The sequence below is a fragment of the Xenopus laevis genome, chromosome 2L (genome assembly GCF_017654675.1).
Source record: "Xenopus laevis strain J_2021 chromosome 2L, Xenopus_laevis_v10.1, whole genome shotgun sequence".
Classification (NCBI taxonomy): domain Eukaryota; kingdom Metazoa; phylum Chordata; class Amphibia; order Anura; family Pipidae; genus Xenopus; species Xenopus laevis.
The window spans coordinates 122,231,625-122,255,500 of NC_054373.1; the positions used below are offsets into that span (position 1 = coordinate 122,231,625).

Sequence of the window (23,876 nt, forward strand, 5' to 3'; positions counted from 1 at the left end):
ATGGTTGTACAACAACACTGAGGTACTTCGTCACTCCCACAAGGTGGCGACGTGCCACGTCACTGCGCTTATATACGTGTAGTCGTGACGCAACAGTCTCGGGATTAGCTGTCTGGCAGCAGCCAAGGAGCTGGATGTTATTTGCCTTGCGGGACGTTTAAGCAGCGCTCCTTCGTTAAGAAAATCGTGACTGCCCGCGGAATGCAAAACGACCAATGCTTTTTTTGCTTGACGTCTATTATTGAGTCCTAAGAAGGGCAGCATTTTTGAGATTAAAACAAGAGCATGGCCAGTCCGCACTCTCCAGGGCAGCCGGTTCTCCCTGTCAGCTTAAATCTCAACCACAACAATAACAACAACAGTAGCAGCGTAAAAAAATGTGGTTATCTACGGAAACAGAAGCACGGACATAAACGGTTTTTTGTATTGAGAGAAGCCGGTGAGGGTTGTCCTGCCGCCAGGCTGGAATATTATGAGAGTGAGAAGAAGTGGAGGAGCAAGTCTGCCGCAGCCAAGCGAGTGATTTCTCTGGACAGCTGTCTTAATATCAACAAACGAGCCGACGCCAAGAATAAGTACCTCATTGCTCTGTACACCCGGGATGAGTACTTCGCTGTGGCCGCGGACAGTGAGCAGGAGCAGGAGAGTTGGTACCGAGCTCTCACCGAGCTGCTCAGCAGCGGCAGAGGAGTAAAGGAGGCGAGTGGCTGCGCAGGTACAGGAGGCTGCTGCTGTTGCCCAGGCACTGCCAATTGCACCACTAGCTGCACCACTAACCATCTTGCACTGACAGAGGACTATGGACTCATCACTCCAGCAAATGCTGTCTATAAGGAGATGTGGCAAGTCAACCTAAAACCTAGGGGTCTGGGCCAAATTAAAAACATGACTGGAGTGTACCGGCTGTGTTTGTCTGCTCGCAGCATCAGCTTTGTGCGTCTGAACAGCGAAACCCCTTCAGTCACTCTGCAGCTAATGAATATTAGACGTTGTGGCCACTCCGACAATTACTTTTTCGTAGAGGTGGGCCGCTCAGCCTCCACTGGACCTGGGGAGATCTGGATGCAAGTTGATGACACGGTTGTAGCTCAGAGCATTCATGAGACAATTTTGGAGGCGATGAAAGCTATGCGAGAGCTGGTTGAGTTCAGACCTCGTAGCAAAAGCCAGTCCTCAAGCTCAAACCCCATCAGTGTGCCAGGCAGAAGGCATCACCTGAACCAATTGCCTCCTAGCCAGACTGGCTTGACAAGGAGAACCCGAACGGATTTGCCTTCTTCTTCTGTTTGTGTTTCAGCTAGCACATCCTCCCGGCTTCGCACTGCTAGTGAAGGTGACAATCTAAGCAACAGGACAGTCGCTGGAAGTCCTCTAAGCCCCAGTATGCTTCGTGCGCCACTTAGCCGATCCCATACATTGAGTTTATGTGGACGAAATTCAAAACTGTTTCCAATTCCTGGGCCACTGCAACACAGTCGGTCAATGTCAATGCCTGTTCCCCGATCCCCACCAACAGCTGCCAGTCCCATCAGTTTATCATCTGGCAGTAGTAGTGGACATGGCTCAACATCTGATCCACTAATTCCACCACAGTCATTTAGTTGTAGTGCCTCTGCATCTGGATCACCAACTGACACAGGTTTTATGTCTTTGGATGAGTACAGCTCCAGTCCTGGGGAGTTAGCAAGAGTTTATCTGAGCTGTACTAGTGGTACTCCAGATTCTGCTTCTGCCACTCCACCTCACCATGGAGAGTTAAATGGTTACATGTCAATGGAGAGGCAATTTCCAGGTGTTTGTCCATGTCGTCATCTTGAGGGCTCTGTAGCAGAAAAGTGTGCTCGGAAGAGGACCTATTCCTTAACTACTCCAGGAAGGCAGAGAATGGCACCACATCAAGTCTCGTCTGCTTCTCTTGATGAGGCCACTCTTGTTCGTGCCACATATAAGGGGAGCTCTGGACTTCTGTCATCCTCCCCTCAGGTAACTTATCAACCTTACCCAGAGGATTATGCAGATGTTGAGATTGGCCGACAGGATAATGATGGATACATGCCTATGTCTCGTGGCGTTGGTGTTTCTTCCTCAGACTATGTTCCCATGAGCCCAGCCAGTGTCTCTGCCCCCCAGCAAATTCTGCAGCCTCGAACCTGTTGCATTGAATCTTTTGAAGGTTCCCAAGAAGATTCTCCAGATGGCTACATGAGAATGTGGTGTGGTCCTAAATCTCGGACCGTACCTGTACACCAACGTCTGTCCCCTGCCGAGTCACTGACATCTTTTACTCCTCCAGATTATTTCTATATGCAGTCTAAAAACAGTTGTTGTCAAACAAACAGTGTGGCATCTCGATCTATAAGTCCAGCAGAGGCTGAACCTTATGTCATGATGAGATCCTCAGCCTCCCCTTCTCCACATTTTCGTATTGCTCGTCCCTCTCGACTTGCACTACCCACTCTTCCTAGTATGAGTGAACATCCTCCAGAATCATCCAGCCCTCCAGGTGGAGAATATATACATATCTACTTTGGGGAAACAAGACCTCAAGAATCCCTGTCTGTGCCTCCTCCCTCTACTGCTACAGAATCTGTCCTCCTGTCTGTTGCTGGAAGTCCAACGTCGTCCTCATCTTCTGGTTCTGGTCCTCAACGCTCCCCAATTTCAGACTACATGAACTTAGACTTTTGTCCCCCTTCTCCAAAATTAAAAATAAATTCCTCACTAGGTCCCAATTCGGATTATACAGAGATGAGTCCAAGGAAGATCTCGGCATGTTCGATGAGTGATGCATCCCTCAATGAAAGTTCCTCTTTAGAGGGGGCAGGCTCTGGTGTACAGTGTCTCACTTTACTTATGGACAAGATACCTGGAAACTTTAGCCTGCCCAGTCCTCCCCCAGATCCCAACCGGGGTGCCAAGCTTATCAGAGCAGATCCACAAGGGGGCCGGCGCCGCCACAGCTCAGAGACATTCTCCTCCACCACTCAAGTGACCCCTGTATCCCCTTCATTTGCACACAGCCCCAAAAGGCACAGTTCAGCGTCAGTGGAGAATGTGTCCACACATACTGGTGAGACTTTGGAGGCTCCTGAGTGTGGCAGTCCCATGTGCAGAGAAACATCGGCTGGTTTCCAAAATGGACTTAATTATATTGCTATGGAACTGTCACCTGAGAAGCGAAACCTGCTGCTACTAACACAAGCATCATCCAGGGGACATCTACCTGCCCTGGGACTTGCAAGCCTTGACATTGGCTCTTATCCAAGCATTGATTTCTTGGGACATAACAGGCTAACGGGTGCAACGACTGTCAGAGGTGAGTGAGCCTAACTGGCACAGATTTATTAAAAGATTGTTTTTTTTATTTTAAAGCTCTGTAGTTATCCTGGATGACACTGTGAACAGTCAACCTACACTAGTACTATATATGATAAATTAATTGGATGTTCTTCATGACTGAGAAGATTGTATTGTCCAAGTTATTGTTATACCAGTGCTAGTATAGATAAATCATTGAGTGACACAACAGAAGGGAAAATTATGGCGACAGCCTATATTTGGCTTCAGAGTTGTTTTGAGAAAGAAAATATACATGTTTGTCTTTGTCTGTAAAAAGTTATGAATAATACTTAAACCTCTGTTTGATAGCACTGTTGGTACTCTCTTATCCTGTAATGGTTGTTCTATAGAAGGAGCTTGACAAAAATGTATTTAATTTCAAAGCTAAATATATGTTTAATTTTTCATCTGCTGGGTTACAGTGTGTATGTTGTTCTGTATGTCTTATTTGCGAAGTAACTATTGAAGCTGTGAGTCACAGTGCAGGTTCCTGTACCTTGTATTTACGCAGAATAGATTGCAGCATTATAGGTCTATTTTTTGTTTTACTAATTGCAGCAGCATCATCACTGCTAATTGTCAAACCTTATGTATCCTTATTCTGCGCTAGACACTGGGAAATAGTGTGGAGATATATTTTTTTAAATCTATTTATGCAATCTATTTTATAAGAAATATAATATTTAGTGTTGTATATACCTTTGCATTCTATAAATGTATTCACTCCTCCCCTCCTCACTTTCATACAAACTAACAAGGAAGAGGTAAAATAAACAGATTATGTTACACTTCGGCTGCACATAGTGGCTAGCTAGTTAACTCAAGCATCCATTCTAATCTAATTCACATAGCTAACACTATAGCACTCATTCATAAGTATAGTCTTAATGCATGGCATGTCTGTTATTTTGTTATGGCAGGGATACTTTTTATATATGACTTCCCAAAGCATAAAAGCAAAAGCAGCTTTCTTTTTAGTAGCCACTACATTGACTTTGACAATTAAAAGAACAGTTTTGTGTAAAAATAAAAACTAGGTAAATAATAAAAAAAAAAAAAACGTTTCTAATATAGTTAGCCAAAAATGTAATCTATAAAGGCTGGAGTGCCTGGATGTCTAACATAACACAACTTACTGTTTTGCAGCTCTCTAACTCTGAGTTAGTCCGTGGCTATAAGGGGGGCTACATGGGACAAAACTGTTCAGTGAATTTGCAATTGATCCTTAGCATGCAGCTCAGAATTAAAAGCAACAGTTATGACCCATGTGCCCCCCATCAAGTCACTGAGTGGCTACTGCCTGGTAACCAATCAGTGGAAACAAAGAGAGCTGCAAAGCAGGAAGTAATGTTCTGACTATTACGTTAGACATCCAGGCACTCCAGCCTTTATTTGCCAAACTAACTATATTGAAAACATTTTTTATTTTGCACAGCCTATCTGTTTACCCAGTTTTTATTTTATACTGAACAATTCCTTTTAAGCTCTCTACAATGCAATTAAAGTTTTTTTGGGTTTGGTTTGGATATTTTCTGGCCTGTTCTGGAAAGCCCTTACATTATGAATACAGATATTGTTTTTCTTCATTAGTCATTCATGATGAATGGTAGTAAGCTTGCCTATTAAAAATAGAAGGTTAAAATTGAATATATGAAAGTATAATTACCAGTTTTATTATATTTTTTAAAGAAAGATAGTAACGTCTAAAAATTTTTTAAGGTGTTTTCAATACAGTTCATAGTCAGTCATTTTTATGTCCGTTTGAACCATAAAAGCCACTCTTTAGCAGCTGAATGTCAGCATTTGTTTTATATGATAACAGTTCTTTACATTCTCAAATGCCTAATACATCAAGCAGACAACAGATTAAGTATACACAACATTGGTTATTCTACCCTGCAGCTATTTTTAAACTACAACTACCAGCATGCCTTGGAGAGCTGTTGTAGGCTTGAAGTCTGTGTCTGTGTTGTAGATAAACTAAAAAAGTGGAATATGAATCACAGATTTGTTCATTAATGTATGGGTCACATTTTATTCTGGCTATGTTTACAGTTTTCAGAGTATACACCGTTCTTTTGCTTATAAACAGTGATCTTAATAATAGCTGACAGTCCTGATGCATTATTACTGTACTTAAAAGCTTGCCAAGAATTGTGAACTGAATCGACTCAGCTCACATTTTTTTCTGTTACCCAGCAACATTTTTGTGCTATGCAGCATTATTCCACCATATCCTTTGCACCACAAGCATTTTTTTTTTTTAGAAATGTTTAGTATCTATTGAGCATTAAATGGAGGATGACCACAACATGCCCTTATATGGCACTGTTAAGTTAAGACAAAGTCCAGCCTGTGACTTTTTAAGATCTGGCCAGATCAAGTTTATGGCTCAGTGCACAGTCGGGTTATTTTTCATGGCTAATAGTAGAGAGAGTGTTTGGAACTTACACTACAAATGTAAAAATCTGTGGGCCCTCTAGCTGTTTTGAGCAACTACACCCAGTTGCACCCTGCCTTAGTTTAGTTTCAGTCAGATGTGTAAAGTAATAAGATGTCAACTCAGATGCGTTTTGTGGGAGTCCCCCTCATTTGCCTCACTTTCAGTAATTTGCACCCAAGGTTATGTTAGCCCCCTCCATTGCAAAGCATTGTAAACACACTCACAGGGAACTTCATGCAGAACAGGAGACGTCTGATTTGGCAAGGTGCAATGGGAGCGGCCTAGATGCTCCAGGATTTTTGGTGGGGTCATCAAAATGAGCCTATAAATTGCTTAAAAGTCACCATTTTATTGTAACCAGACTGATTACAACTGAAAGAATGTTCTATCTAGTTTAGCAGATATTCCTTTGTCAATTATTGATTCCCCTCTTGCATCTCTTGGCATATACATGTATAGATAAAGCTCCATGATCACTGTGTTTCTTTCCTAGTATGAAATGGTCGTATGGATACAAACATTAGCTGGGTCTCTCACTGAGTTCAGTCAAGCAAGAGAATTTGATAGAAATGCTAATCTGTCTTGCATGAAAAGGATAGCATGTGACCTTCTGTTGTTTTTACACTATTTAAGTGCACCAGTTACTTAACAGTACTGATAACTTACCCATTCTAGTTTGACCTGCATGCTCCTGTCACAGCAGGATGATTCTGGTGTGTCTGCACCTTGGCTAGTATCTGACAAAAATGCAGAATTTGGGGACTTTTTTTTTTATCACCTTGCTTCCAATCCATGGTAGGAACATTAAATAAGTATTCTTTAAGGTTTTTTTTAATCGGTCCATACACTTTTTGTTAAACTCTTTATCAGCGTGGCCTAGTGATCTTTTATTTTAGGGCAATGTGACTACTTTGAGCACTTTAAGCACCATGTCTTTGGTGGCCTGAAAAAGCCCTACAGAAACACATGAAACCACCCCTAAGGATCTTAAATGGATATCCTCTGACAAGTGCACATGAAACCTCTAAAAAAGCAAAATATGAAATGCAAAGCTTAAATAAATTGGCAAGTACATGTCAAGAATTTGCAGATTTTAACCATACTGCACTAACATTTGGGCACTTAGGAGTGCAGTAAAGACTCAGTTGTGATCAGATTGCAGTTGGCCTGTCCAAAATGCAAATTTCTTCTGCTGATGATACTTTCTGGTGGTTAGATGGTATGTCAGCAGATGAAGACATGGCAGGATGAGAGTCATTTGAAGCAATGAAAATAGTGTGATATACAGATCCTGCAATAACACCATTCTGCCCATGATCCAAACAACTGGTTAATTCAAAGCTCTGTCTGTGTACGAAACACCTTTAGTTGTAACTAATTTGTAATAAGGTCCAAGCACAATGATAGCTTGTTTTTTACTAACCCTTCTGCTGGCAGACAGGCTTTAAAGCAATTGCAGATCAATGGGTAGTTTATATAATTTCTATGGGATTATGTATCATTAATATTTATTTAAGTGTCATAAAGGACTGTGTGTTTCACTCCACTAGCCATTTCATAAGGTCCTATGGTTACAGAGAATAGTTAAAGCTACATTGTAGACCATGCTGAATGGTATTTTTGTTCTAAACGTGAACTAAGAACAGTTGTTGCTTAGGGCAGAGGAAGTGCTTAGTTTGATGATCGCTTCTGATTGCTTTCAAGATAGCAAGACAGTCTTACATTCACTTGTTCTGCAAGTATAAACAACAGAAAGAACACCAGAGAAGGAAAGTTTCAAATGTGCCTGTATATCTTAAACAAAGGTGTATATTCATTAAACTCTGGCAGGTCAGAAAAACTGGGATAAAGTTTAAGTAAGCCACCTGGAAGTATCGGGATGGATTCATCAGCTCTGTTACTGAATATATTTAGGAGTTTGTTTATTAAAGCCCAAATGCTAAAAAAATCGCCAAATTCAAGGGTTTTTTTTTACTATAAAAGAATTTTAAGTGGATGTAAAAAGTCCATCTTAAGCTCCCCATAGACGCGATGATTCTTCTTGCCGAACGACCTATTTTAGGGTCGGACCAATCCTTCAAAATTATCGTGCGGTTAGTGGGATTCGAATGGTCGTACATCTTATGATTTTTAAGACATCCTGTTCTGCGCTGGGTTTCATGTGACAATCCAAAGTTTTTGTGGTTTTCAGGAAAAAAAAACAGATTTTTCGGAGGGAAAATCAGAAAAATTCATACGATTGGAATTTTCATACAATTTTCAAATTTTTTTTCCCCGAACTGAAATTTTTCATGAAAATGTATTGATAAATATGGGAAAATAACCCATGCGAACTGGTCAGTATATTTTAGAAAATAATTAGATAAATTCAGATTTTGATAAACTACCCCTTTATAGCCATTGGTGGTGTTTATATAATAATATTTTTAAAGGAGTTTTTTTTTCCGGTAGCGTTTTTTTGTTAATGTTGGAAACGGGTAAACTAAGTCTTGCCAATCTGTGTATGGTAAAGGTGTTAATTTACTTTGTGTATTACAGATGAACCGATTTACTCTAAAGCGTTGCATAAATGTTTGGCACTATATAAGTAACATAGTAAGTTAAGTTGAAAAAAGACACATGTCCATCAAGTTCAACCTTTTAACTTTTTTTAACCTGCCTAACTGCCAGTTGATCCAGTGGAAGGCAAAAAAAAAAAAACCATCTGAAGCCTCTCCAATTTGCCTCAGAGGGGGAAAAATTCCTTCCTGACTCCAAAATGGCAATCGGACTAGTCCCTGGATCAACTTGTACTATGAGCTATCTCCCATAACCCTGTATTCCTTCACTGGCTAAAAAGCCATCCAACCCCTTCTTAAAGCTATCTAATGTATCAGCCTGTACAACTGATTCAGGGAGAGAATTCCACATCTTCACAGCTCTCACTGTAAAAATCTTCTTCCGAATATATAGGTGGAACCTCTTTTCTAAATCCCCCAAGTAACAGGCAATAATAAAAAATTGACCTGTTCTAAGCAACTTGTCAGTTAGTCTTCATTAATTAAGAGATGGTAATTTTTCCATTTAAATTTCATGCCAAAGAAAAAAAAAACATTTAGGGAGACTGCTACTGCACTACTACTGCTACTAATTTTTACAAAATGTGTGGTTATGGTTTTATTGGTTTCTTTGTTCGTGACACATAGTTTTTACTGGTGGAAGTAGATGATTAGCTTTCTTGTGTCTGTGACTTCTTTTCACTGACACAACTGGATTATGAATCACACCACAGTGGGGGTTGCTGCTTCCAGTTTCTTTTGCTCATTTAGTGGTCATTAATTAAATACTTGTGTATTTTAAACCCTAGGATGCAGGTGGGTGATCACCTAAAATGGTGGCTATTGTTATGGCTTTAGGAGTTTCTCAGATACAGGAGTGCTATCAGTTTGTTTAGCTGAGACATACGCTTACAAAATAAAAAGAATGTTTTAAATGTGACAAAAAATGAATGCGGAAGGCACTTTAGCCCTTGCAATTCATAACTTTGCTTAACCATTAGAAAAACAGATGGAATGCAGGCGGGTCAAAACAAGAATGGTATGTATGAAAAGAGACGTTTACACTGTAATAACTTGAGGTTTTAAAGAGCTCTAATAAATCCCCCAAATGCGGTAACATATGGTAATTGAACTTGAGAACACATATGCATGTTAATTTGCCCTTTGAAAAAAATGCCAACTTTCGCAAAGAAATATTGCATGGCACTACAAAGCATTTTTCAGCTGCGCTTTAGGGGCAGAAAATATTGCACTCGTGTCCTTTTGAAGTTAGTTACAAAGGCAGGAAGGGGGCACCCTTTATTATAAACAGCTCTAATAAAGATGAGAAAAACTGCTGCCCTTAAAAGACCCCAGGCTTTGCCTGTGAGCTCAGGATTAGAGTGGGTGTTGGAGCTCAGCATGTGCACAGTGCCAAAATTGTATTCAAGGTCAGTAGATGCCTAAAAGAAGTGAGCTAATCTGTTTTATTGGTAGTGCAAAGGTACTTTATATGTGAGCAGATGTGAGGACTAAACACTGCAGTTCATTATTACCGACTCTTTTACTAATATTAACCCATTTGGTTGCCACAGTCATCTAAATGAATTCCACTTATTATGATGCATGTATGTTCCCTGCCTGAAATCGATATTGAACAACCTGTAATGGGTTATACGAATACAGACACATTCTATATTAGCATAACAGAATATGAAGTAATATTTGGCTGCTGTATCTTTTATTCATAAATACATTTTACATCAGTCTTCGGTGACCAAAGAGGCCCTATGAAGCCAGTTTAATCCAAGTCAAATACCAAGTTTTGGAGATTTGATCAGTTGACTATTTCATTCTTTGGTCTCATTGTTTATTTTAAGTTTACCAACACACAGATAAAAGGGGCACGATTCTGGCACAGAACAGCATAAATTCTATCGATGCACAACCTTGCTCCCATTTTAACATGATGCACTTGTGATCATAAATGAGACTTATTATCTCTCGCTGTGTGCAAATCAAATAATCCAAATATTAGTATAATGAATACGACTGCTAAAGCATGTGATTCACATGGTATTTTTTATCACAGCAAATCCTGGGAAAAGACATGGTGACAAAACAAAGAAAAATCTGTGTGATTTGCTCTCAATTACAGCCATTCATCATGATTCTCTGAATTTTTGCCAGGTTTATGGAACATTATTACATTCACTGCATATTTTAAGGTTCTAAATTATAAGTACACCATGTACATTTAGTAAGCTTCCTTTTAGATAAAAGATTGTGAAGGAGGCTGTTGCATATGTAGCTCTGCTAAAATGTGTCCTGCTGCTAAAAGATTTGTACCAATCCGAGGAGATTCATTGTTATTGTTTACATTTGTGAGTCCTCTTCATATCTTTTAGGAGAACATTTCCTTCCTCAGCAGATGGCAGCCTCGGGGCCATGCACCTGCCATGACAAGCACAACACAGTAGTAATCTACCCCAGCATTTCTGATGACAATAGGCTAATGATTGCATGCCATCTGCCTCCTCACCCAATGTAAAATAGACTAAAAGATTTGCTCTCCAGCAAGGGAATAGCAGAATTTGGTGAGAGACAATAATGACAATTCCAATACGATTAAGATGCAGAAAAGACAGTATTTGGAAGACATAGAGACTGAGACCAAATACTGAGTTTTTATTACAAAATATTAAAGACTCATGCATACAGGTAAAAGCTTCGATATCTTGAGTGAATCTAAAATAATAATGGGGAATTAATTTTTTCCCTGTGTTAGGGCTGTAATTGTATTTCAATTAGTACTAGTATATTTCTGCCCTTATATTGAGTATGGTTAGTTTTGTAAATTGCAAACATTGATAACGTGGATTTAGCAGTAAAAACAATTAAACAAAAAGCTATGCATACCTCCCAACTGTCCTGTTTTTTGTGGGATTGTTACTCAAATGGCCCAACTTTCTCTTTGATGTCCTGCACTGAACAGCCAGAAAAAGATAAAATGTTTCTGAAACTTAATTGGCTTTTGGCAGAGAGCCCAGAACACTCAGCAGGTGCACTTAGATACTTTTGTAACAATTTAAGATGAGCAAAGAAACAATTGTAACAATTTAAGAAAAGCGGGTCTCTTGGGGAAACTGTGACTTGCATCTTAAAGGGCAATTCACCTTAATAAGCAACACATAAAAACCACAGAAATGTGTTCAAACTTTCAGAACCTACCACATTTTGTAAAATGAACATGGTAATTAGGGTATGTGGCCACAAAAATGGGAGTAGGTGATGCATGTTTTTGTCCCCCTTTATATTTCCAAAATGTTGGGAGGTATGGTTATGGCAGCCATGCTAAATCTCCTCCAGGTGACAAACATTTGAAGTTACATTCCTACCAGGATTAATGTAAATTGCCATTGTAAAAAATGCATAGTGTAGTAGTATGTAGTGGTTTATTCAATTTGCCAGAACCTACTTCAACTGGAGGTTTCCCTGCATAGGCCACTCTCTTTGCTGGCTGATCATTGGCTATGGTAGGTAGTGTTGAAAGTGGCAACTTCCCCCAGCCTTGTGTATTGGAGTTTGGAGATTTACTGATGAATGTCAGATTGCCAATATGACCTAATCTCTAAGTGAATGGTAGTTGCCATCCTATTGCTAGAACGGTGGGACCTGCTTTTTCTTTCTTATTTAGCCAATCGGGTGTGGGTTCAACTAGTAGAGGAGCAGCCTATACAAAGAGGATTCAGACCGGGAATGTCACCTGCATATGTATTAAACTCCAGTCTCACCAGCCCTGAACTGATCCTTGATCAAGACACAAACTGTCAAAATAACAAACGCTTCAAAAGTATTTTTTTATCTATTTGGATGCATCTCTTAACAAGTATTATAGATGCAGTTATTACCAAGTACCTCCATTCCACATACATTCCTTCATCTCTAGTTTACAGATAAGGAGGAGTTTGTTATTCAGTATTGGTTAATTAGCATGAGCATGTCTGTAGTATGCTCTGGGTGCAACACGTTAGGTTTGCACACTCACAAAGCACCATTCAAAACTATGGTGCAATATGAAAAAAAAAATATGTAGAATCAATATATCAATCACTGCATTGTTAAGTCAAAAAAGCATAAATACAAACATTGTTTGGTAAAGCATATATACATACCACCCATGTATATGTTCCCTGATTGGTGTGCCCTCCGCTTATGTCAACTTTTGTATGCTCTGAGTGCTCCAGCTGGGCCTCTTGGCTTCGAATTGAGTCTGTAAATACCTGTAAATTACAAATATACATGGATTCCAGTGTAGATGTTACGCCAATCTGGGCTATCCACACCACAGATTACACACTTGGTTTATCTGGGCCTTTCTGTACCAAGGTTCCCCTGGGCACACCCAGCTGGATCAGCATCCAGCAGCCAAAGAGGAAGAGGCCACTCCTTATACACACTATAGTGCAGTGTGGCAGGAAGTTGTCATTACACCTCTTTACAGTCTTGGCCAACTGAGCTTAAACTCAAATGGGTGCATAGGCTTTTGCCTAGTAACTAAGGAACTGGGTAGGGCCTTAAAGCCATAGGGGCAGATTAACCTCTATAGGCCCCTACATAGATATGTACCTGCTATTGTTGTTGGTGCCATGATCTATTCAGATGAAAAAGAAAATACTTATCTGTCAAGTTATTGCCTTCTTTATACTGTATTTATTTCTTAACGTTAGTCAAAGTGCAGCAGGACACATTGGTATTACCCGGTTTGCAAGTCGGGAAGTGTAATCCTGTAGAACTGGTTGGAAAATGTTTCCTGATTCAGTGATATAAAAGTCTTGTGTATAAGCACATGGCTCTGTTCTGTGATTGTGATGGTAACAAATAAGAATAAGGAAATCGGTTCCTGGCAGTTTTTAGTTTAGCTTTCTTAGCCTCACGTACACATTTGGCAAAAAAATTATATGTCTGTTCAAGCCCTTATTATATGACATTCACCACTAAAATCCAGACTGATTGATTGTGGAATATGAAAAGCGCCATCTTGTTATTTTGGCAAGTGCTCAGGGATAAATAACTGCCTGCCCAGATTCTGCATGTTGAATATGCCCTGTGGTTTCTGTATTTGTATTTTTCACTGACATTTTAAGAAATAAAAAGAAAATCTGTGTATTTTCAAAGCTACTAGCATTTTCTTCCTTTAAAGGAGAATTCAACCCTTTAGGAAAAAAAAAACAGTACCCCCCACCCCAAGTAGACCCTCCTCCCCAGCCTAACTGCCGCCCCCGTGAAATGCTCTTAACTTTTTATTTACCCCTCGACGCAGATTCAGGCATTGGAGTTCCACGCAGCCATCTTCCGGGTCTTCGGTAAGCTGAGACTGAGACCGGCGAAGCAGCGCATGCGCAGTTGGATCGATTTACCGGTTTGTGATGCCAAAATGGACGGAAATTGCAGAAGCGCTAGAAGAAGAAATGCAGACCCGGAAGATGGCTGCGGTGAACTCCGATGCCTGAATCTGTGCCAAGGGGTAAGTAAAAAGTTAGGGGCATTTCCATATGCTTGAATGAGACAACTTGTGTAATGAAATGATAGTGTTAGTAAGACATCAGACATGGTTAAAATCATGGCCCCTCCCACTCATGCTCCAGTATGCAGAGAGAGAGAGAGAGAATATTCTGTGCATTCAGTGAGCTGGGCCTTCATGCTGTACTCTCTTTATACATGATAAACAAAATTATATGCTTTCTCTGCAATGCCCTTAAATTGTTAAACATGTTTTAGTTAGTTTTACACCTAAGAAGTAAATGTGCATTTCACACTTAGCTATTTATCTCTCATTGTGTTAATATGCTTCTTTTGGTGTAGTCTTTAGGATAAGTTCGGTTTACACTATTCTGTCTGAAAATTATTAGAAATAGGCCAAGATCGCTAAATAAAAAAAAAAAATGCTACCCAAACGGCACCCTGAGTTTCTGTAGCCTTAAGTAGGATTATGTGACGCATTGGATTAGACATTGTTGAGCAGCTTGTTTTAATAGAAAGGGTCAGAGATGGGACAGAAGTGTAACGTCAAAGGGTTGATACTAGCAGCAATAGGGAAAGTTCTCTAAAATGTACATGGGGCTGATGCCTTCCTGCATATCTTGCATTGTGTAATGCCGAAATATGCCATTATCTATACAATGTACCCAGGGAACATATTGTGATCACATGATTTTTTGTTGTATGCTGTACCACCCCTTATTCTGATTACAGCGGGGTTCTGTTGTCACATTTCTCTGTCTCGAATCTGTTCAAATTCATTCTCACTGTTATAAACATCCTGCTGTTTGGTCTTCTGTCAAATATACTGTACACTGTACGGCTTTAGCAGCAGGGCACACAATCATTAACTCCCACACTTCGCTGAGTGGTTGGACATCCTTTTTTTAAAATGGGCCATTGGAGGAAAGATATGCTTTGACTGCAATGTTGAAGTTTTACTATGCTTTCCATTATGGTGGTTGGCAGGGCACACTTACATTTGGATGTTATACAGGATTGTGATGAGAAAAATGCTGTTTCCCACAGTATTGTTATTTGTTTCAGGTACACATTGGTCATTGTTAGTCATATACTATTTTTCTTCCTTTATATTTATTTTGTAGTTCTGATATTTGCATAGTTGTGCATCATTTCAGAAAAATTTCTAAGTACACTGCTGCTGGGTCAGGGAGTCGCTTAATAAGTGCTCTAAACATATGTTACAGGAGCCAGACTTGACTTGCTTAATGTTTATTTGAATTCCACTCTGTTTTAAGAATCCCTTTTCTGTAACCACAGAGTGCACACAACACAGCTTGCTTTTTAGTCAAGATGCTTTTCAAATCTTGCGATATTTCCAGGGGCAGATTTCCCTGATTCAGATGGAGAAGCTGCTAGGTACACAAGTAAAAAGCACAGTTGGAATAAAATATAAAAGAAACAACTTCCATAATAATCATGAATACTTTCTTTTCATTTCATACTGGAGAAGTGACTGCACCAGAATTATGCCATAATGCCTTATAGCGAGTCTAGTAGTCGTTTCGGTACTGTTCTGTTTAATTGACATGTTCATTATTAGATCATGTTAAATAAATTAACCTTGTAAGTTTGACTTTATGATTGGATAGAATCCATTCACTTTCTGTCCTTTGAAGAACTCAGATTTGTCGAGGCACATTGTAATTTTATAATATAGGAAACGTTCACGTCCCATTCTGCACCTGTTTCTTGAGTAAATGCAAGACTTCCGTTTGTTCTTTCTCATCCGGTACATTCTATTTGCACACCAGGCAAACAAAGACAGCAAGACTTGCATAATGACAACTTTGAACTTCATGGCTGTCTTTGCAACTTTGATAAACACATTGAGTATAGTGGAAAGATGTACACTTATTCACTTAATCATTTAACAGCACATCTCCAATGTGAATGCATATATGTACTAACAAGTGAACCTGCATGAAAGCAGGTTCGCTCCCAAGACAATATGTGGTTTGACAGTGGCTGTGACTGGGGTTTTTGGATAGGGTGCTGCTAAATATATTATGCTGGTATGGTTATGGAATACGGGGATTTAAAGTTCACCAGCAAATCTGGTGAAGGTTTTATAGTACATAATTATAATTCTGTCCTTGTGGTTTACATTGCCTTTAGTAAATATCTTCTAAAAAGTGCTAATATTTTCCTTAAGGGTGGTGGCACATGGAGAGATTTAGGGGCAGATTTATTAAGTGGGAAAAATTCGCCAGTGACAGCTTCGCAGGCAGCACAACACTTCGCCAGGCGAAAATTCACTCAGACAACGCTAATTTACTAACATGCGAAGTTGCGGCCAGGGCGCCAAAGTGAAGTTGCACTATCATTAATTCGGCAAGTATAGTAAAGTTGCGCTAGAGTTTGCTAATTTGCATATGGCGGGAAGTTAAAGTTGAATGGACATATATGTTGCAGCAAATACATTACAGAAGCCCAGGGAAGCGTAATAAATAAAATAGAGTTGTTATAATGCCCTACACTTGAGCCCAGTGTATAGTTTATGTGCCATATGTTAGGAAATGTAGGGGGGAAGCCGGTTACCCCAAAAAAATTCACGCTCTTTTGCAGCCTATCACCCTGAAAAAAGGAAGACTCCTGCGTTTTTTGGGACTTATTTTCAACTACATTTTGAGGAAGTCCTATCTACTCTATTGCACTTTGCCTGGTCTGAGGTGGCGAAGGCAAGTCTGGTGCAAGAGGTAACATTCACTAAAATCAGCGTCAATTTGCGCAGATACGTCCCTTCGCCAGAGTGCAACTACGTCTGGCGATTGAGTGCGAATGAGCGCCAGCTAGCAAAGTTATGCCTGCATCCGTTAGTAAACCGGCAAATTACCGAAATGACATCACGCCTGCGATAAATCTTCGCTACTGTGGGTGACTAATCTCTCTGAAATGCCTTCTCATCGGCAAGCATGTGAATCGCCATAGGGATGACATAAGAGTCACTTCAGTTTTCCGAAGTCAACTAAAGTTTCCTTGTGAGATGACTTCGGAAAACCCAAGCAATGCTTATACCGTTCCTCTGGGGATTCACATGCTTTCTTGCTAGTGGAAAGGCATTTAGAGGAGATTTATCGCAGGTGACTAAATCTTCCAATGTGCCACCACCCTAAGTTAATGTGTCTCCTTGTCACCCTAGTGAGTGAATGTATAAACAAAGATGAAAGCAGTGTTTGCACTGCGGTGCTGTTTCCACCTGCCTGCGTAAGCAGTGTGGCTTTTACCTGCTAGTTGTTTGAGGGAATCTCCTTATGAACACAAAACAGAGTACAATGTACTGGAATTGGCTACAAGTAGCTCTAGGGGTTCCTGATAATAAAGATCCTTCCACATCATCAAGGACACAAATGATTTAGAACTGTATTGACTTTGGTGTCATAGCTGTTGGCTCTGTAGGCAAACAACATGTGGAGAACAAAGTAATTGTAAACTTTAGTACATTTACGCATTATTTTTAATAGGAAGCAGGATTTCCCTGTTCTGCTTCTGTGTAGCAGATGGAATACTGTCTCTGCACAAAGAAACTGACATGACGTTTGGCAGAGGGAATTACCTTTACTATTTACTCTTTCACTTCCTGTGATTATTGGCCATGGAGCAAAACAATCAAGTGCAAATTACTGAATTTTAGGTACAGGTATAGAATCCGTTATCCAGAAACCCGTTATCCAGAAATCCTAATTACTGAAAGGTCATCTCCCATAGACTCAATTTTATCCAAATAATCCACATTTTTAGAAATGATTTCCTTTTTCTCTGTAATAATAAAACAGTACCTTGTACTTGATCTAAACCGAGATATAATTAATCCTTATTGGAAGCAAAACCATCCTATTGGACTTATTTAATGTTTACATGATTTTCTAGTAGACTTAGGGCATGAAGATCCAAATTACAGAAAGATCTGTTATCCAGAAAACCCCAAGTTCCAAGCATTCTGGATAAGAGGTTTCATACCTGTAAAAACAAACTATCTCTCTGCATAAGTTCTCGCTAAGTTTAGTGGAAATTGTAATAGAGATGTAGCTGCTGCTGATGGTGCACATTATTATCAGGCATTTTATTTACAGGGCACGGATGCTTAATATATATACTCCCCAACACTCAATGTTTTCAAAAGTCATTAAAACCCAGTGGAATCAATCTGATTAAAAAAAAACAAAAGCAAAAGGTTTTTTTAATGTCATGTCAGAAACGTGTTACAAATGAGAATTGCTAAACATTAGTGTAACTGAAGTTATATGTTCACTGTTTGAAAAATATATATTTTTTAATGCAAATTCAGATAGCATTAAAGTCCTTAATTCCTCTGCTTATAATTACAATCAACTTATGAACTTTTTCTTTTTTTGTTTTACAGAGTAACAACACTAACTCTACATTTAACAAAAGAAGATCCTTGAGCCTACTTTTTCAACCAGATGCTGCTAAAGTTTTGTTATTTCCTAATGGATGGACAGAGTTTTGCTCAGGTATATACTGTGCTGAACTTGGCTACCGCAACAAAGTGAGCTTGCCCCTGTGCTGTTCAGTGGCATTATTCGTCATGATACACTTATGACACAAATCGCTGGAAACCGATCTTGAGAGAAACGATAATTATATTCATGCAAGATGGTAACTAATAACTGAGGCCTTCATCTACCTACTTTATTTATTCTTCTGTAGGCTGGGATATTTATGGGCATCAAATAAAACCGTAACATCTGGCATATTTTACAATAAAATGTACTGGATGTCCTACCTCAGTAAACAAAATCAAGCAAGAGAAGATGATGGGTAACAGATTTCAAGTTTCCTTGCGCAATGGAGCTTCCTGGGTTATTTGTCAACCCTTCAAGAACAGTCACACCAGGACACCAAGCAGAATGCTTAAAAAGTAATACAATTCTTAAGAGACTTGGAATGTTTGTTTTCAAAAGCGGACCAAAACAAATCTAGAAATGAAAAAAATGTGATAGCAGGGACATGCTTTGCTCAGTTGAACTGAGCTTTATTGGAGCCCTTACATTTGGACTGACAGCTTATTGTATGCACTCTGATAGCTGACAGAGAATGGTTATTTATATAATTTACAGTAAATTATGTACATTTTCACCAAACATTTTTCGTGTGTATTGACAAATGAGTTTATATATTTTAATGTCATTGCTTTTGTAGTTTTTGTTTTGTTTTATTTTGAAGGTACTTGTATTTAAAATAAGGTACTTGTATTTAAAAAAAAAAAAAAAAAAGATTGTAATATGTTTAGCAGCCTCATTGCTCTTAACCAAAAACCACATTCATGTGCCACACAATGGAGTATCCATCCTTTGTAACATCCCCCCCCCCCCCATTCCAATTTTGAAATTAGCAGGTGGCATGACTCTTCCACACTGACCAACCTGGTCTCAAAACAAGATATCACGGCTGAAGTAATGTTGTATAATCAAGTGTGAAATGGGATTATTGGCAGTAAAAAAACAATAGTGCAATGGCCGTCAGGGTCTGCTTTCCAGTGTTCTGAGAAAAGACGACAGATACCACATTTTTGTACTACATATATTTTTTTATAAGTAAAAAAGTATTTCTTTAATATCCAGATTACTGTAGAAGAGGCTCCCCAGCCTCCTCAGAAGCATACCTTCTATTAAAGTAACAGTAACATGAAAAAATTTAAGTCTTTTGAAGTAATGAAAATATAATGTAGTGTTGTGCTGCCCTGGTACAACCGGCATGTTTGCTTCAGAAATATTTTATATAAAAAAGCCGCTGTGTAGCCATGGGTTCAACCGTTCAAAGCAGAAAAAGGCACAGGATACACAGCAGATAACAGATAAGCCCTGTAGTTTACAAAGGAATCCTTCAGAACTCATCTGTTATCTACCGAGGCTACACAGCAGCTTTTTTTTTATATAAATTATAGTTTCTGAAGCTAACACACCAATTTTAGCAGTGCAGGGCACAAGTACATTATATTGTCATTCCTTTAAAACACTTTAATTTTTTGGTGTTACTGTTCCTTTAACCCGCAATTGGTGTGATGCTAGCTTGTTGTAAACCTGAAACAGCTGGAGAAGCAACTGTTGTTTTGAGAGAAAACTGTTCTTATATGAGGTGTGGGTTGGGATCCACAGAGCTGTTAAGGGGTTTAGTACCAGTCAAGCATGGATGTCATGCATTTTGCTACAGACACCCCTTATTCGCTTTTCTCAAGACCCACCCCTTTCCTGAGCACTGAAAACTATTCTTTTGCTACTTCGCAGGGTTTTGATGAGGCTGGAAGGATCACGCAGGATGTGGAAATGAGTTTTTACAATGTCCAATACCCTGCCGTAGCATTTAGGGGGCTGTAAAGCAAGGACATGGAGACTGCATGATTTCTTTCCCTCCCAGCAGGAGAGCAGTAAGGCAGGTTAGACTGCCATGCGAAATGCGTGACACTTGACAGGATTGGATACAGTAAATTAAAGCTTTCCATGAATCTGAACAATAGATTTTGCAAATGTAATTGTTAAATAGCAGCACTAAGTCTTCCTGCTTACACAATGAAAGTCTTACATGTTTGGCTTGTATTACCAGACAAAATGAATGTAAATTCATATCTGATTTCTTCTTTTTTTTTTCTATTACGCTTTTTGTAGTATAATTCTTGTAGGCGGGGAAAAAAAACGTGCTTTATATGGCAAATTCTGAACCACAAATGAAATGGTTTGGTTATTAAAATGATTATAGTGTACTTTTATATACCTTTATCTGTCAATGATGTATAAAGGCTTTCTAAAATATTTTTGGCTTAGTCTCCAAATTAAATAGAAATAATATTTGCTATGTAACCATATCGGCACTGAACGAACAGACCTGCTGACTTTGAATTCTGATTTATACTTAAATTATTAACTTGTGTAGATAATAAAATCAATATTGTGTAACTCTGTTTTACAGCATACTTATGCCGTTGGTGGGCTTCCTGAAATCTAGCTCAAATCTAGCTGTAAAGTTCACACAAAGCTTATGCAATATATACATTTGAAATTTAGTTTACAGAATACAACCAAAATGTACAGGTTTGCATAAACACCATAATGTATATTTATGTCTTTGTACATCTTTGCCCAAAGTCAAATTTGAAAATATTTTGCTATTGTAAGTTCAAAAGTTATTAGACAGTGTTTCTTTTTGTTTTGTTTTTGTTTACCGGGTACATATTGGTTTGAATATCATGATGTTAAATATATTTCTTGCTATTGTGGTATGACAAAAGACTTAACTTATCTTGCAGTGTCTTCCGATGTATATGGTGTGTATATATATACATATATATATTAATATAAATGTGATGCTGCTGGAGACGAAAATAAACTGACCTAGAGTAGTGCATTGTATTTAGTCTTTATTGATTATGGATGCTGTCTTAATAGCCATATGCAATAAATACATTATTTATGATACTTTACAGTTCTGAGTTTGCTTGCCTTGGATTTGCTAAATGAATCTTAGAGGGAATGAATATGTGATATCAGTATTTCCACCATTTAGCAGCAGTGGTCTGAGCACTCCCATTCATGGGTCCCCCACTATTGGACTTGGGAGCAGTCTAGTCTGTGTGTGTTTTCAGTGTTCTCTGAAGTAATAACGAACACCTCTGGATCAGAAGTCCAAAAGTGATCTTTGAAGTAATGAATAGCACCTTACAATCCAGCAGTCTGATGGATGAGTCTGGATTTGGTTCATGCCAGGAGAAAACTGCCAAAACATGTATTGCTGACACTTGGTAGAGGAGGAAGAGCTATATTGACAGTTTGGGTAGGAATATGATTTAGTCCAGGAAACTGGAACTTTTTAATCAAATCCACCTTGTTTTTAGACTTGTAAGGAGGGCATGAAGGGAAAAAAAGATGCCAATGGGTTATACATGAGGAAAAGATGTTTAAGATAATAAAGATGTAATTCATCTTTTTTTTAAAAAAAAAAAGCCAGATCTTGACGTGCTTGACTGGTACAGAGTATTCCTGTCTTAGCTGCTAAACGGAGATCTTCCAAAGTAAATCTCGCCATACACGGGCCGATATAAGCTGCCGACAGACAAAGGGGTATATTTATCAAAGAGTGACGTTAGCGATTGCCACAGACCGCTAGAGTGAAATTCCGCCACTCTTCATTTTTATGGGATTTTGAAAGGCATATTTATCAAAGGATGCACCTTCACCTATTGATAAATACACTTATCATAGAAATGATTGTAGAGTGGCGGAATTTCACTCTAGGGGTCTGTGGCGATCTCTAAGGTTTAATTTCTGGTGTCCGTATCTCTTTAAGTTCTGGCCTCTGTGACTTTTCTCACACCTTCCTGTTTGTGCAGAAAGTTTTGAGGAACAACCTTTCCTAGGAATCTTCTGGGTGGATTAATAGATCTTCCACTTCCTGGTAACTGAGCCAGCAGTATCCACTGGGACATTCAAATGCATGGAAATTGTTTTGTAACCTTTTACTTATTTATGCATTTGTATTTCTATTAATTCTTATTTAGCTGGAATGCTCTTCATACTTCATTTCACAGCTGCTCTTTATTCTTCAGATTGACAGATTTGTAAAAAAATACAATTTGTGTATTTGAAGAGAGCATCATTTTACACAATATTTTTGAAAACCAGTAGATTAGAAGAGGTGCTGCTTATATCATGTGTTTTCCCTGCACAGATTCCATTAGAGTGTAGTGCACAGGGCTTGGAAATACAACAAATCCAAAATTCAACTTGGGATTCAACTGTATCCCAGCAATTTTACAGGTTTTGGCCAAAAAAATCAGGAGCAGATTCAGCAAACTGTTAGATTACATTCACCAACTTTTTATTCATTCCTAAAGGATTTTTAGAAGTGTATTTATCAAATGGTGAACCAAAAGGGAATGAAAAGAAAGTGGATGAATTTTTGAGCTTTAATTTTGGATAGATCTGCCTAACATTTGTCTTGAAATGAACAAAGGCTAATTTCTGGTAGCTGGACTGGAGCAATTTAGCATTTGTTCGTAAATGCACTCCAGTATCATAATAAAAGTGCGACTACTCGCACTGGATGCAGACCCATTGCTTATATTTTACAGAAGTGCTGGGCAAAATACAACCCTGTGTAGGCCCAAATGTCATGCCACTCACAACTTCTAAGCATTCCTATGTAGGGTAGGGTTTTTTTTTACTTTACGGTTTAATTCTCCTTTAATCCCTCATTGTGTGTGTAGACAAATAGCAGTAAGATTTTCTGAGCTGCCAGTTTTAACAGTAATCCATCGAATTGTGCATCATATTTTATAATGGAGGATATAAATGCAGGGACATAGGTCATAGTACCTTTCCTTATAGGGCAAAATGGGGAATAATTAAATATATTCCACACTAATAATAATAAGATAAAACAATGGAATCATTTTGTTGCATGTTCTTTTATTGCACTTATATTGTTTTACAGTCAAGTTTCTGTTCTGCACCTGCTTCTACATGATACCCATGCAGGGACAGTAAATTGCAAATGGTCTATTCAGACTTCGGGAGAAGAAACACTTGTAGGTAGGTGTCTGGACAATATTTAAGAGCTTAAAATGTATGAGATATGGGAGCTATATTTGTGGCCTTCATCCAAACCTTATTTTCTAATATGTTCTATGGGGAATGTCAAATTTAAGGGGGTGGGTCCTTCACCTGCAGTAAACCATAAATAAGACCTAAAAAACCAACTTGAATTAAAGGGTTTGTTCAGTCAAGTTTCCTCCATATGAATACAACAGCTGAGTAATAAATAAGAAGATTTGCATAGCATCTGCTCCACTCTTGCTGTAGCCATTGTATTGAGGAAATCTAAACCTGTTCTTCTTGAACCAAATAAATATGGCATGTATTAAAATGTGTTTTATTTTTTTAATTAAAATAAATCCATAATTTTCAGTTTCATTATTCTGCAGGCCTTAAAAAATATTTTTAAAAAAAAGTTGTTTTAAATGAAGAACACTTTACAATTACAAGACATTCTGGAAAATATTT

General features: G+C 38.7%; 1 protein-coding gene across 1 annotated transcript; it reads left to right on the forward strand.

Moving 5' to 3' along the window:
* Positions 1-42: 42 nt before the first annotated feature.
* On the forward strand, positions 43-21,217 carry LOC108708462 (insulin receptor substrate 2). Its single transcript, XM_018247206.2, has 2 exons — positions 43-3,316; positions 18,224-21,217. The coding sequence occupies exons 1-2, from the start codon at positions 286-288 to the stop codon at positions 18,226-18,228; spliced, it is 3,036 nt and encodes a 1,011-aa protein (XP_018102695.1). The 5' UTR covers positions 43-285; the 3' UTR covers positions 18,229-21,217.
* The last annotated feature ends 2,659 nt before the right edge of the window (positions 21,218-23,876 follow it).